This window comes from Austrofundulus limnaeus, unplaced genomic scaffold (assembly GCF_001266775.1).
Source record: "Austrofundulus limnaeus strain Quisiro unplaced genomic scaffold, Austrofundulus_limnaeus-1.0 Scaffold21, whole genome shotgun sequence".
NCBI classification, from domain to species: Eukaryota; Metazoa; Chordata; class Actinopteri; order Cyprinodontiformes; family Rivulidae; genus Austrofundulus; species Austrofundulus limnaeus.
This window is the reverse complement of record NW_013952423.1, coordinates 3,065,222-3,076,893: the sequence shown is the minus strand read 5'-3', so window position 1 is coordinate 3,076,893 and position 11,672 is coordinate 3,065,222. Positions and strand designations below refer to the sequence as shown.

General features: G+C 42.8%; 2 protein-coding genes across 2 annotated transcripts in view; one reads left to right on the top strand and one right to left on the bottom strand.

Moving 5' to 3' along the window:
- The window catches only part of si:dkeyp-23e4.3 (rho GTPase-activating protein 7), a gene marked incomplete at its 5' end in the record, with an annotated part of 10,447 nt that extends 4,758 nt beyond the window's left edge, over positions 1-5,689 (top strand). Inside the window, 8 exons of the mRNA XM_014003926.1 lie at positions 2,078-2,231; positions 2,326-2,524; positions 2,980-3,190; positions 3,288-3,402; positions 3,479-3,664; positions 3,734-3,963; positions 4,030-4,203; positions 5,139-5,689. Of these exons, the coding sequence (XP_013859380.1) occupies positions 2,078-2,231; positions 2,326-2,524; positions 2,980-3,190; positions 3,288-3,402; positions 3,479-3,664; positions 3,734-3,963; positions 4,030-4,203; positions 5,139-5,247 (1,378 nt within the window). The remainder of the gene's footprint in view (positions 1-2,077; positions 2,232-2,325; positions 2,525-2,979; positions 3,191-3,287; positions 3,403-3,478; positions 3,665-3,733; positions 3,964-4,029; positions 4,204-5,138) is intronic.
- Positions 5,690-7,749: 2,060 nt separating this feature from the next.
- The window catches only part of rars1 (arginyl-tRNA synthetase 1), a gene marked incomplete at its 5' end in the record, with an annotated part of 15,483 nt that continues 11,560 nt past the window's right edge, over positions 7,750-11,672 (bottom strand). The window contains 2 exon segments of the mRNA XM_014004071.1: positions 7,750-8,025; positions 8,890-9,137. Coding sequence (XP_013859525.1) covers positions 7,916-8,025; positions 8,890-9,137 — 358 coding nt within the window.

The following is an 11,672-nucleotide window of genomic DNA, read 5'->3' as shown; positions in this document are numbered from 1 at the left end:
ACCCCATACTCCCGGAGAAACCCCCACAAGGCCCACTCGGGACACGGTCAAACGCCTTCTCCAAGTCGACAAAACACATGTAGTTGGGCGAACTCCCATGCACCCTCCAAGACCCTGCTGAGGGTGTAGAGCTGGTCGAGTGTTCCATGCCAGGACGAAAACTGCACTGCTCTTCCTGAATCCGAGGTTCGACTATCCGACGGACCCTCCTCTCCAGGACCCCTGAATAGACCTTACCAGGGAGGCTTAAGAGTGTGACCCCCCCTGTAATTGGAGCACACCCTCCGGTCCCCCTTTTTAAATAGGAGGACCACCACCCCAGTCTGGCAATCCAGGGGGACTGCCCCCGATGTCCATGCGACATTGCAGAGTCGCGTAAGCCAACACAACCCTACAACATCCAGAGCCTTGAGGAACTCTGGGTGGATCTCATCCACCCCCGGGGCCCTGCCACCGAGGAGCTTTTTGACCACCTCAGCGATCTCGTCCCCAGAGATTGGAGAGCCCAACCCAAAGTCCCCAGGCTCAGCTTCCTCAACAGAAGGCATGTTGGTGGGATTGAGGAGGTCTTCGAAGTATTCCGCCCACCGGCACACAACGTCACGAGTTGAGGTCAGCAGTACACCATCCCCACTATAAACAGTGTTGGTGCTGCACTGCTTCCCCMTCCTGAGACGCCGGATGGTGGACCAGAATCGCCTCGAAGCCGTATGGAAGTCTTTCTCCATGGCCTCTCCAAACTCCTCCCACGCCCGGGCTTTTGCCTCAGCAACCACCTGAGCCGCATGCCGCTTCGCCCACCGGTACCCATCAGCTGCTTCTGGAGTCCCGTAGGCCAAAATGGCCCGATAGGACTCCTTCTTCAGCTTGACAGCATCCCTCACCGAAGGTGTCCACCAACGGGTTCGAGGGTTGCCGCCGCGACAGGCACCAACAACCTTGCAACAATGCAGATTATTGTACAATTTAATGGTTCAAGACACTTTACACTTTTCTACTTGTAAAGTGGCTTTAAACGTTAATTTGTACAATAATATGCACTGTTCTAGTTTTTCCCTTTGAAATTTAAACCAATGCTAACATTTAGCCATTAGCATGTTAGCTAGGACCTATTAGTTGTAATGCAATATTTCAGTCAAAATTAAAATACATATAAAAGTTTTACAAATATGACTAAATTAATATGACTTAATTAATTTAGTGAGGTTTTTTTTGAGTATATAAATCATGGTAATGCAGTTGTATTTTACCAATATCCCAAAAAATAAGACCCTTTGGATGGAGTTGATGTAAATAGAAATTGCAAATTAAATGAAAGGCTTTTATTGAACTACTGTATTTTGGCATTACTGATGACATTAAAGTAAAAGCTAGTTAAATTATTAAAAACATAAAGAATAATAACTGTAAAACCTGCAGTTTCAGCACTTTTAAAATAAATGTACCAATCAAAAAAAACCTCAAAGATTCAGCAATCCATTGAAGCGTTATCACTTCAGTAATGTAACCACTGATCCCAAAGCAGACATTTTATGATTAAAATACAGCAATTAACTGCTGATTGGGACACTTTCCTCAGAACAGCCCGTTTTAAGAGCCACTCAGAGACTTGGTGAAACCTGGAGGGATTGAACCGGACGCTGCAAATCATTTTAACCGTGATGTAATTTATACTCTGGAGCCAAAGCCAGGCTGTGTTCGTTAGTGAGAACAAGTCATTTAGAGAAAAGATTCTTATTTCTGATCAGTGAAATGGTCGTTTTTATGTGAAAAGAATCAAACTAAAAACATTTAAATGCTGTCATCTTTTTGAATAACACACATTTCACTGATCACCGGGGACTTATGTAATCAAAAAAAATGTTTATTTGGCTTTTCCTTCAAAAGAAAACAGATCCAACAGCAGCTAAGTGAAGTTTTTTAACCACTTCACTTGTTGAGATTATAAATTCCCAGAGCAGCTTTTCTGTAAACATTAATTTAATAAGTTTTTCCCTCTGGGCGTGTTACAAACAGTTTAATTACTTGGTAAACATCTGAGGGGTCCGGCCTCTGATGGACCCTCTCGATCTTTCAGGACCGTTCTGAAAACCCAGAGGAAGATGTTGGAGGTGGCAGGGGGCCGGGTGTTCGGGGTTCCTCTACTCGTCAGCGTTCAGCAGACTGGAGAAGCTCTTCCTCCCTGCATCCTCAGAGCCCTGGTTTACCTGAAGACCCAGTGTCTGGACCAGGTGACCCAGCTGTGTCTAATGGGACACAACCAGATCTTAAACCAACAAATAATTAAATAAAAAACTAAATCTTTGTGGTTTTTTTTGCTGTCAGGTGGGTCTTTTCAGGAAGTCAGGTGTGAAGTCTCGGATCCAGTCCCTCCGTGAGGCGGTGGAGTCCGACCCAGACCAGGTGTCGTTCCAGGGTCAGTCGGCTTTCGACGTGGCCGACCTGGTGAAGCAGTTCTTCAGAGACCTGCCTGAACCGGTCTTCAGCACCAGACTCTGCAGGACCTTCCTGCAGATCTACCAACGTGAGCCGAACCTCAGAGAGACCAGTTCTGTGCAGAGTTTAGGATTGTTTTAACCACTGTGTACAAGTACACAGGTATAAACAGACAGTGTGTAAAAATACACAGGTGTGAACCAACAGTACGTACAAATACACAGGTACGAATAAACGGTGTACAAATGCACAGGTATGAACAGACAGTGTGTACAAATACACAGGTCTGAAGTTTTGTATGAACACAAACATGACGAAATGAGAAACTTACTGTGAGGTATTTATTTATCTACAGTATGTTTATTAATTAACTAATTTATTTATTTTTTTGTATTAATTTATTCATTTTTTTATTTATTAGTTGGTGTATTTATTTATTCATTCGTTTATTTATTTATCTACCTACCCACCCAGATGAGAGACGAGGGTTGTTTAGTCAGATGTTTGTGTATTTGAAGAGGTGACATCATCTCATCCTCTCAGGTGTCCCACAGGACCAACAGCTGGTCGCGGCTCAGGCGGCCATCTTGCTCCTGCCGGAGGAGAACAGGGCGGCTCTGAGGACGCTGCTCCTCTTCCTGCAGGACGTGACCCGTGTCCCCGAGAACCAGATGACCCCGACCAACATCGCTGTGTGCCTGGCACCGTCCCTGTTCCACCTGAACGCAGCGAAGAGGGACACCAAGTCAGCCAGGTGGGTCTGGACCCCGGGTCCAGTTTAAACCCTGTTAGATCTCAACTGGTTCTGGTCCATCAGCAGGTCCAGATCAGTAACATCTGTTGTTCTGCAGGTCGGGTCACAGGAAGTCCAGTCTGGGACATCCGGACCAGCGGGACCTGAGTGAGACCCTCGCTGCCACCCAGGGTCTGTCGAACATGATCGCCGAGGCKTCCAGACTTTTCCAGGTAACCTTTGACCTCTGGACCAGAAACCAGACCAGGTCTTACAGGACCCAGTTCAGGAACAGAACCTTCTCTGTAGCTTCCAGAGTTCTGGCCCAGACAGAGTCTCAACACTCCCGGACCCACAGAGGAGGTCCAGTCCGGTCTGGATGGACGTCACCGGCTGCAGCTGAGCACCCAGCAGCTCCTGAAGGAGGCCCGGGAGGAGGGTCTGGACTGGGAGAACCAGCCGGGTCTAGAGCAGGTGGATCTTGCCTTAAAGAAGGTGAACCAGGTCGTTTGTGGACAGCAGAACACTGAGGAGAGGAGAGTTTAATTCTGGTCTGGTCCTCAGGCGGAGGACGGGTGTCCTCTGGGGACGTGGCGCGGCTCGGTGGAGGTGGACGCTCCTCAACAGGACCTGCTGCACCGGCTGCTGAGGGAGCAGAACCTGTGGGAACAGAACCTGCGGCACGCTGCGGTGGTACAGACTCTGTCCGAGGACTCGGAGGTCTACCACTGCGTCCTCCAGGGTCCGGGCCACGAGCTGGGCTCGCAGCCTCCGCAGGACCACCTGCTGCTCAGGTAAGACCACCCAGAACCTGAAACTTWTAAAAAGTTCTGAAGTCTCACCATCATCAATCCTCTCAGAACCTGGCATGGGGACCCGTCCTCTGGACCACTGTACCTGTCCTCGGTGTCCACGGACCACCCGGGGGTTCAGTCGAAGGGGGTCCGGGTTCAGGTCCACGCTTGCCTCTACCTACTGGAGCCCACAGGGACCATGAAGACCCGACTGACACACCTCTGCAGGACCGACACCAGGTCAGAACCAGAACAGTCACGGTTCAGTAATAACTAGTTTATTACCATGAAGTCCTCGTGTTGACTGCTTATTACTAGTTTATAACACATCAACTGCTTATTACTAGTTTATAACACATCAACTGCTTATTACTAGTTTATAACACATCAAATGTTGACTGTTTATTATTAGTTTATAACACATCAGATGTTGACTGCTTATTACTAGTTTCTAACACATCAAATGTTGACTGCTTATTACTAGTTTCTAACACATCAGATGTTGACTGCTTATTACTAGTTTCTAACACATCAGATGTTGACTGCTTATTACTACATTTAAGGAGGACACAAAGACAGAATTCAGGAATAAAACTTTTTATTAATTATTCTGCCTGGTCTTCCAAAAAACCTTAGCTGAGGAGACCACAGCTGGTTTTGGACGAGTCGTTCATTTTAGCCTCAGACCTGGAGTCGGTTAGTTTTTAAAATCAGTCATTTTCAGCAGATCGATGAGCTAAAGGCTAGTCTAAGCAATAAATTTCTTTTTAATACTTTATATTAAAACAGGAAACAGGTTTGTGAACTTTTTTCATGAAACTGCAGCTGTGCTCGGCTCAAACAGCCACCTGCAGCAGGTAAGATGTTGACTCATCAACATATTAAAAACCTTCGCTCATTTGGTCTCATTTCCTGGACCTCAGTTCTGCTCCGACCCGAAACAACATCTCAGAGCTTCAGACAGAAATTAAACGAGTTCAAGCAGAACATAAAGTCCTGCAAGGTTCTGAAGTGGTTCTGATTAATTCTTCAGGACCTGCAGACCCACTGATCTGAACCACTTCAGATCTTTACAGAAAGTCCGGCTGCTTGTGTAAAAACAACCCGGATCAATGAAGACTGTAGAACCCGTACAGTTTCTGAGCTCTTTAACCCTGTTCTGGTCCATATTTCAGGGGTCGGTCCCTGGACTGGTACAGCAGAGTGAGCGGACACCTTCTGGCCTCGGGTCTGTTGGCCATCAGAGATTCCTTCAGACCCGGACTCAAAGAAACAAAAATATGAGTCGAACTAGGACCAGGAGGACTGGATGGACCTGAAGGACTGCAGGTAAACACTCCTGGTTCTGGGCAACTGTAGTCTGGACCAGGTCGTATCTGTTAAAGAGCAGCAGCTTCATCAATGAGATGAGAACTCGTGACGCCATCTTGGAAGGTGCTACATGAGGTCAAAGATCACCAACCTGATACGACTGACTACGTGCTTCAGATTATATCATTTTCACATGAAAGAGGTTTATTTTAAGTTATTACTTTAAATAAATGACGAAGTGGGCGGAGCCATCTGATGGTAGGCTGTTTCTGTATCATCTTCCTCTCTGCTGGTTTCATTGTTTAATTTAAGATGTTTCTAAGAATAAATGTAAATCCAGAGATTTTTAATCTTTCTGAAAACGTTTAGTCTAATTTTTGGTGCCAAATGTTGAATTAAAACAAATTTCTCTGAACCTGTGTTGTATTTTTGTTTTACTGATGAACAAATAAACAGGAAGTGAGTCTGATTTAATCAGTAAAGTCCTGCAGATCGACCCGGGTCGAACAGGTCCAGTTCTCTTAAGGTCCTCTTATGAAAAGTTTGAAGATGGAATTAAAAAACATCAACTGGAACCACTTTCTACATGCACAAACTGTAATGATCAAATATCTTTAAATAACTTATTAGTAGTGTGACAGGGCTGCAGAGGATTAAACTGAAACTCACAGAAAACCTCCTTCAACGGGTAGGTTCTGCAGCACCAAGTCCACCAGAACCAGAACCAGAACCAGGTCTGACAAGCTGCTGCCCCCTGGTGGAGAAAATTAAAATGAAACTTAAAAATCTGAACAAGAAAATTTCAAATAAAAGCTATTTTTGTGGCAAACTGGCTAAAAAATGTTTAATCACTAAATGTGATTTTATTTAAATTTTATAAATCTGAATGTTTATTTAAAAGTTGAATTTAAAATAAGGACATTTTCAACATATTTGTGTCGCTGAGCTGAACCAACAAAAAGAAAATGTTTTGAATTTAACAGGACATTTGTTATTTTCCACATAAAGAAACAGTTTTCAATACATGAACTATTTACATTTCTAGTAATTTATTTAATTTCCTCCTTTGTTGTGTATGAATGAATAATACAAAAATCGATATGACTAAATACWTTGGGTCAATTTTGACAACTAAACTGTATTTTTAAATAAGTAACGTATTAAACTGCATTAATTTAGATTAAAAAATAAAGACAAGCTCGCACTCAACACATTTTAGGATTTCTTGTAAATAAATTTTGTGTAAATTTGAATTTTACTGCAGAAATGATTTCACTCTAAAAAAAACTTTTCATTTCTGGTTGTTTTTTAAAACTGTTCGGTTTATTCTGTCAGAATCTAGATAATCTGCCTCTGTAAGAACAGATAATTCAGGGGAATAAAGATGGCCGCCTGTATTTACCTGCTGCACCTCCTCCCTTCATCTGGGTGGTCCCGCTCCACCGATGGTTCCGGGTCGGACCTTCGTGCTTCTCGGTGCCGTTGAGTTGACTGAATTTTTCATGAAGCTGCAGAGAAACCTGACGTCTGAGACGATCCAGAAAGTTCTGGTGGATTCTGAAGAACTTTTTAACAGCGGCTGAGCTAACAAGACCGGACTCAGAGTGGTTCTGTTCATGTTTGATTTAAATCAAAGATGTTTGTCTTTAAAGTAAACAGAACTTCTTCTGAGTTCAGACGCCATTAAAGCAGCTGAAAAATAAATAAACTAAAACCGAACCAACGACAGCACATCAGTTTAATCTAAAATATCACAGATGCTAAAAAGTTAGCTTCAGCTAACCTGCTGACTAAAATCTTAAACGGTTAAAACAATAAGTAAAAGGTTAGAATTACATCTAACGTTTAAAAAACAAATCAGAAAATCCATCTTACCTCTGAATCATTAATCCACCAGGATAAAACCGTATAAACTGAGGAATTACATCTCCCAGAGTGCTTCAGGACATTTTCCCGCCAAAATCACCCCTTCTGACCAGATTAGGATTTCAGTGKACGAACGATAAAGATGCTAACCTCACATGATGCAGGCGTGTAGCGCTGCGTGACAGCACAGTTGTTTTTGACTTTAGCTTAAGTTAATTGGTCCGCTAAAAGGTTTATTAACTTAATGTAAAAGCTAATGTSCTAAACGAAAAGTTAGCTTTGCTATTAGCAGTTAGCAAAACTGTGTCCTTGCTCTTCCTGTTTGTTTTGTTCAAAATTGCGTTTTAAAAAAAAAAGGTTCACGAGGCGAACAGCAGCATCGCGTCAAAGGCGACGTCAGAAGGTAAGCTAACGCTAGCTAAAGTTAGCTWGTTCACAGCTGATTATGAGCCACTTCCTGCTGTTTGCTGACGTCAAATCTTTGGCACAGGTGGAACCTGAACCGGGTCCAACCAGAAGACCTGGAGGTGGTGCTGGACCTCCCTGATCCAGCTGGATGAGGCACAGTTTTATCTCTCTGAAGGTTTTTATTAATGATTGACAGGTGGCTCTTTTTAATGGCTCCTTTATTTAAAAAAGATCCTTCATATAAATTGTATTTAATGAATCAAAATTAACATTTTTCCTCCTCCTAAGGGTTGTTTAATTGCTTTAACTGCTTCTCTGTTAAAGTTCGGTGAGTTTTAAGTGGACCAGGACCAGAACTGGGACCGGATCACATCCTCTGGACCGGGTTGATGCCCAGGATGTCGAAACATTTGGCCATGATGGTGGCCGTGGCTTCACACAGCAGCATCCTCCACATGTTGATCTTTATCACCTCACCTGGAAGCAAACAGACACAGGAAGACAAGTAAATACCAGCTTTCAAAATAAGACAATAAATAAATAAATATTTTTAAAATAAAACCTCCCACTGCAGAATATTTTTGATAAATAAAATCTAGAGAACGGCTTTAACGTATTTTTCTTTTTGGAAATTAAAAAGTTTTGTTCTTCAGCTGAGAGGAATCTAACTCAGCTGTAAAAAATAAATCATCAGATCAGAGAAGCAAACAGAACCATCAGGTCAGGTTTAATGAGGCCGACACACAGAGTCCATCACCTGGACGTCAGGTATCCACACCGAACGGGTCCATCGGGCCGACCCGGCTGACGGAGCAGAAACCAGAACAGGAAGTGGTAACGAGCAGCCGGGGGAAGAACGGGTCGTTAGACGGCCACGAGCCGATAATCACCGACGGGCAGAAGCATCAGCTTGTGATTTACACAAACGAGCCGAAGCGTTCAGGTTCACAGCCGAACTGTGCAGCTGCAGCTRAAGTTCAGCTCGTTAAGAACTTTGAAAGAAAACAGCTGCTTTCATCAGACGAAGAAAATGTCACAGGAACCCAAAGAACCAATCAGAACCACGAAGAAACTGAACCCAAGGATCTAACTGTAAAACCAGAARCAAAGTGTGCTTTTACTTTGAAAAACCAGCAAATATAAAAACTTTTTTAAAAGATGAACTGAGAAGACAACTTCCTCTGGACTGTCTCATAGATGGGACTACTTCCTGTGGACTGTCTTACGGACAGACAACATGAATAAACAAAAATCAAAACCGTTTTATAAATTTATCCCACACAGYGTTGTCTCATTGGTCGACATGAAGGGGGCGGGGTTTCAGGGTTGTTCTGGTCTCACCTGTCTGCCGGTCCTTCTCCACGCAGTAGCAGCTGTCGTAGAACTCRGTGAAGGTGGTGGCGAGCTCGTACAGGTAGTCGCACAGCGTGTGGAGCAGCAGGTCGTCCAGGATCTTCTGCAGGATCTCAGGGAACCGCAGGATGCACTTCCCCAGCTTCCACTCCTTCTCGTGGTCCAGAAGGATCTGGGTGGTCTCTGCCGCCCTCTTCAGCGTGGACTCGTCCAGGCTGGCCAGACGAGCGATGGACCTGATGRAGGTCAGAGTTCACGTTACAGAGGTCCACCTCACAGTGTTCACAGAAACACTGTGTTCTTTACCACAATAACAGCAAGGGGACTGTGTGTTAGCAAAATATCTCATGAACCACTGCACAGATCTCAACCTCAGCCTTTGGAGTCAACTCAATTCAAGATGGCAGCCACAGCCAATCAACCTTAGAGAACACAAAAACAATTACAATTCAGCTAAAATCCAGCTAAAATTCAGCGTGGTAGTAGCTGAGAGTAATTGTCAACGTGTGCTCTGAGAGTTTAACAACTTAACGCACCAACATAAACACAAAAAATAAAATCAAAACATTTGTTTTTCTGCTTTTATTCAGGTTGTATTTTTGGAACCAGAGTCTGAGCACTAAGAGACCTAAGCCCCGCCCCTGGACCCTCCCATCTCATCAACAAGCTGTCAATCAGTGTAACACGACACTTCTCTATATATAACTAGAGAAAGTGCATTTCCTGCGAACATGCTAGTACGAGTGCTTCTTGCTGGTATACCATTTCTAAGCTCAATATATTGAAAATTGGCACAAAATGTAGAAAAAAGAAAAAGAATAGCTGAAAGAAGAAATATAGCTGAAAAAGCAGAAAACAGCTACAATTAGCATAATATACGCTAAAGGTAGTAGACACCAGTTAAAATCAGCAACTAGATGATGAAAGTGGTGTCAAAACATCAAATTAGCAAAAAAAAACCTCATAAAAGTATAAAAAAGTGACAATTTGTTGTAAAATAACCAAAACAGCCAAAGTTTTCAGTAAAACAGCTAAAAAGCAGCTGGATTTTTTAGATTAACATAAAGGATCACAATGAGCATGAGTTTGTTGAATTTACCAGAAAAGGTTGCAATAGCTACAAAAATAATGTATTTAGCTTAAAAAAGCTAACTTTAGCTAATACCAGCTAAACATTAGCTAAAAATGCAGCAAATATTTGAATATAGCAGAAAGAATCTGTAAGAAGCATAAATAGCACAAAGTAGAAGAATTACAAAAATAATATATAAAAGAAAAGGCAGAAAGAAGCAGAATTTTAGTTAATATAGCTGCAAAAAGCTAAAATTAGCATTAAAAATAAGCTAAAGGTAGCAAACTCAAGTTGAAAGTAGCACCTAGATGGTGTAATGGTTGTAAAATATTCAAAATTAGCAGAAAAAAAATCATAAAACTATTAAATAGCAATCATTTGTAGTAAAAYGGCTATAACAGCCAAAGTTTTCAGTAAAACAGTTAAAAGATAGCTGGAAACATTTTAATTAGCATAAGGATGCATAAGGAGTGCATGTTTGCTGAATTAGCAGAATTTAGTTGTAATAGCTACAAAAATATATGTATTTAGCTTAAAAAGCTAACTTTAGCTAATAACAGCTAAAATTTAGCTAAATTTGTAGCAAATAGCTGAATATAGCAGAAGGCAACTGTTAGAAGCATACATAGTACAAATTAGCAGAAGAAAAGCAAAAAGAAGCAGAATTATAGCTGAAAACAGCTAAAGTTAGCAAAAAACAAGCTAAAATTAGCATAAGAAAATTAAAGGAAGCATAACAGAGAAGAAGGTGGGAAGAGCAGTGAAGATTTATAAACAATTTGAAGTGTTTTAAGGAAGTTAAACGTTGCTCCGTTCATTTTCAATGAAAAAACGTAAAAATAGCTGAAATACTTCGGCATAGATGAGCTGAAGGTTTAGATAAAGCTTCACTAAATAATAATAATTATTATTTTRAAAAAGCTCATGTGACCCCAGAATAAACCCTGAACCATGACTCTGAAGTCTGTTTTACTTTACTCTGACCTGAAAACGTCTCGTTCTTCACAGCGTGTGAAGCTCAGGTGGTAGTAGCTGAGAGTCATGAGGTCACCAGAAGAGGCTCTCAGATTAAAACGATGAGCAGCAGCAGGACGTGCTCAGATTATTAACAGATTATTAATCCCTGCAGCTCCTGGTTTTGCTTGATTAGTTTCTTGTTGTTTGGACTCCTGAGGAACCAGGAGCTCCATCGATCCACAAATCCTCTCAATCCACAGAACCAGAATCAATCTCTGCTGGGCTCAGCCATCCTGAGTCCGACTCCTCCAGGGAGGTCAGAGAGGATCGACCCGCTTCATACGGGAGGTCCGATCCGATCCGACTAATCCGCCGCCCAGAACCACCGCCGAGGCCCGGAAGTGATGACAGAACCCCGGAGGAGCTGAGAGGTAAAAGTTTTAACTTGAACTTTTCATGAGCAGGTGGAGGTGATTGGACCCGACGAGTCCTGCATGGAAACCAGAACCAGACTGGACCCGGCTCCAGGAGGGAACGCCAGCAGAGCTGCAGGGTCTGAGCCAATCAGGAGCCACTATGAGGCGAGCCAGAGGCTGATGGGTGGACACAGCCAAGATAAACCAGATCCTGGTCCAGGACCAGAGTCCAGTCTGGTTCTGATCCAAACGCTGTCATTCTTTTTCATCAGTTTCTACAAGAAAAACCCAGAACAGGTTTTCTCTCCTGCATAGAAACTAAAAAA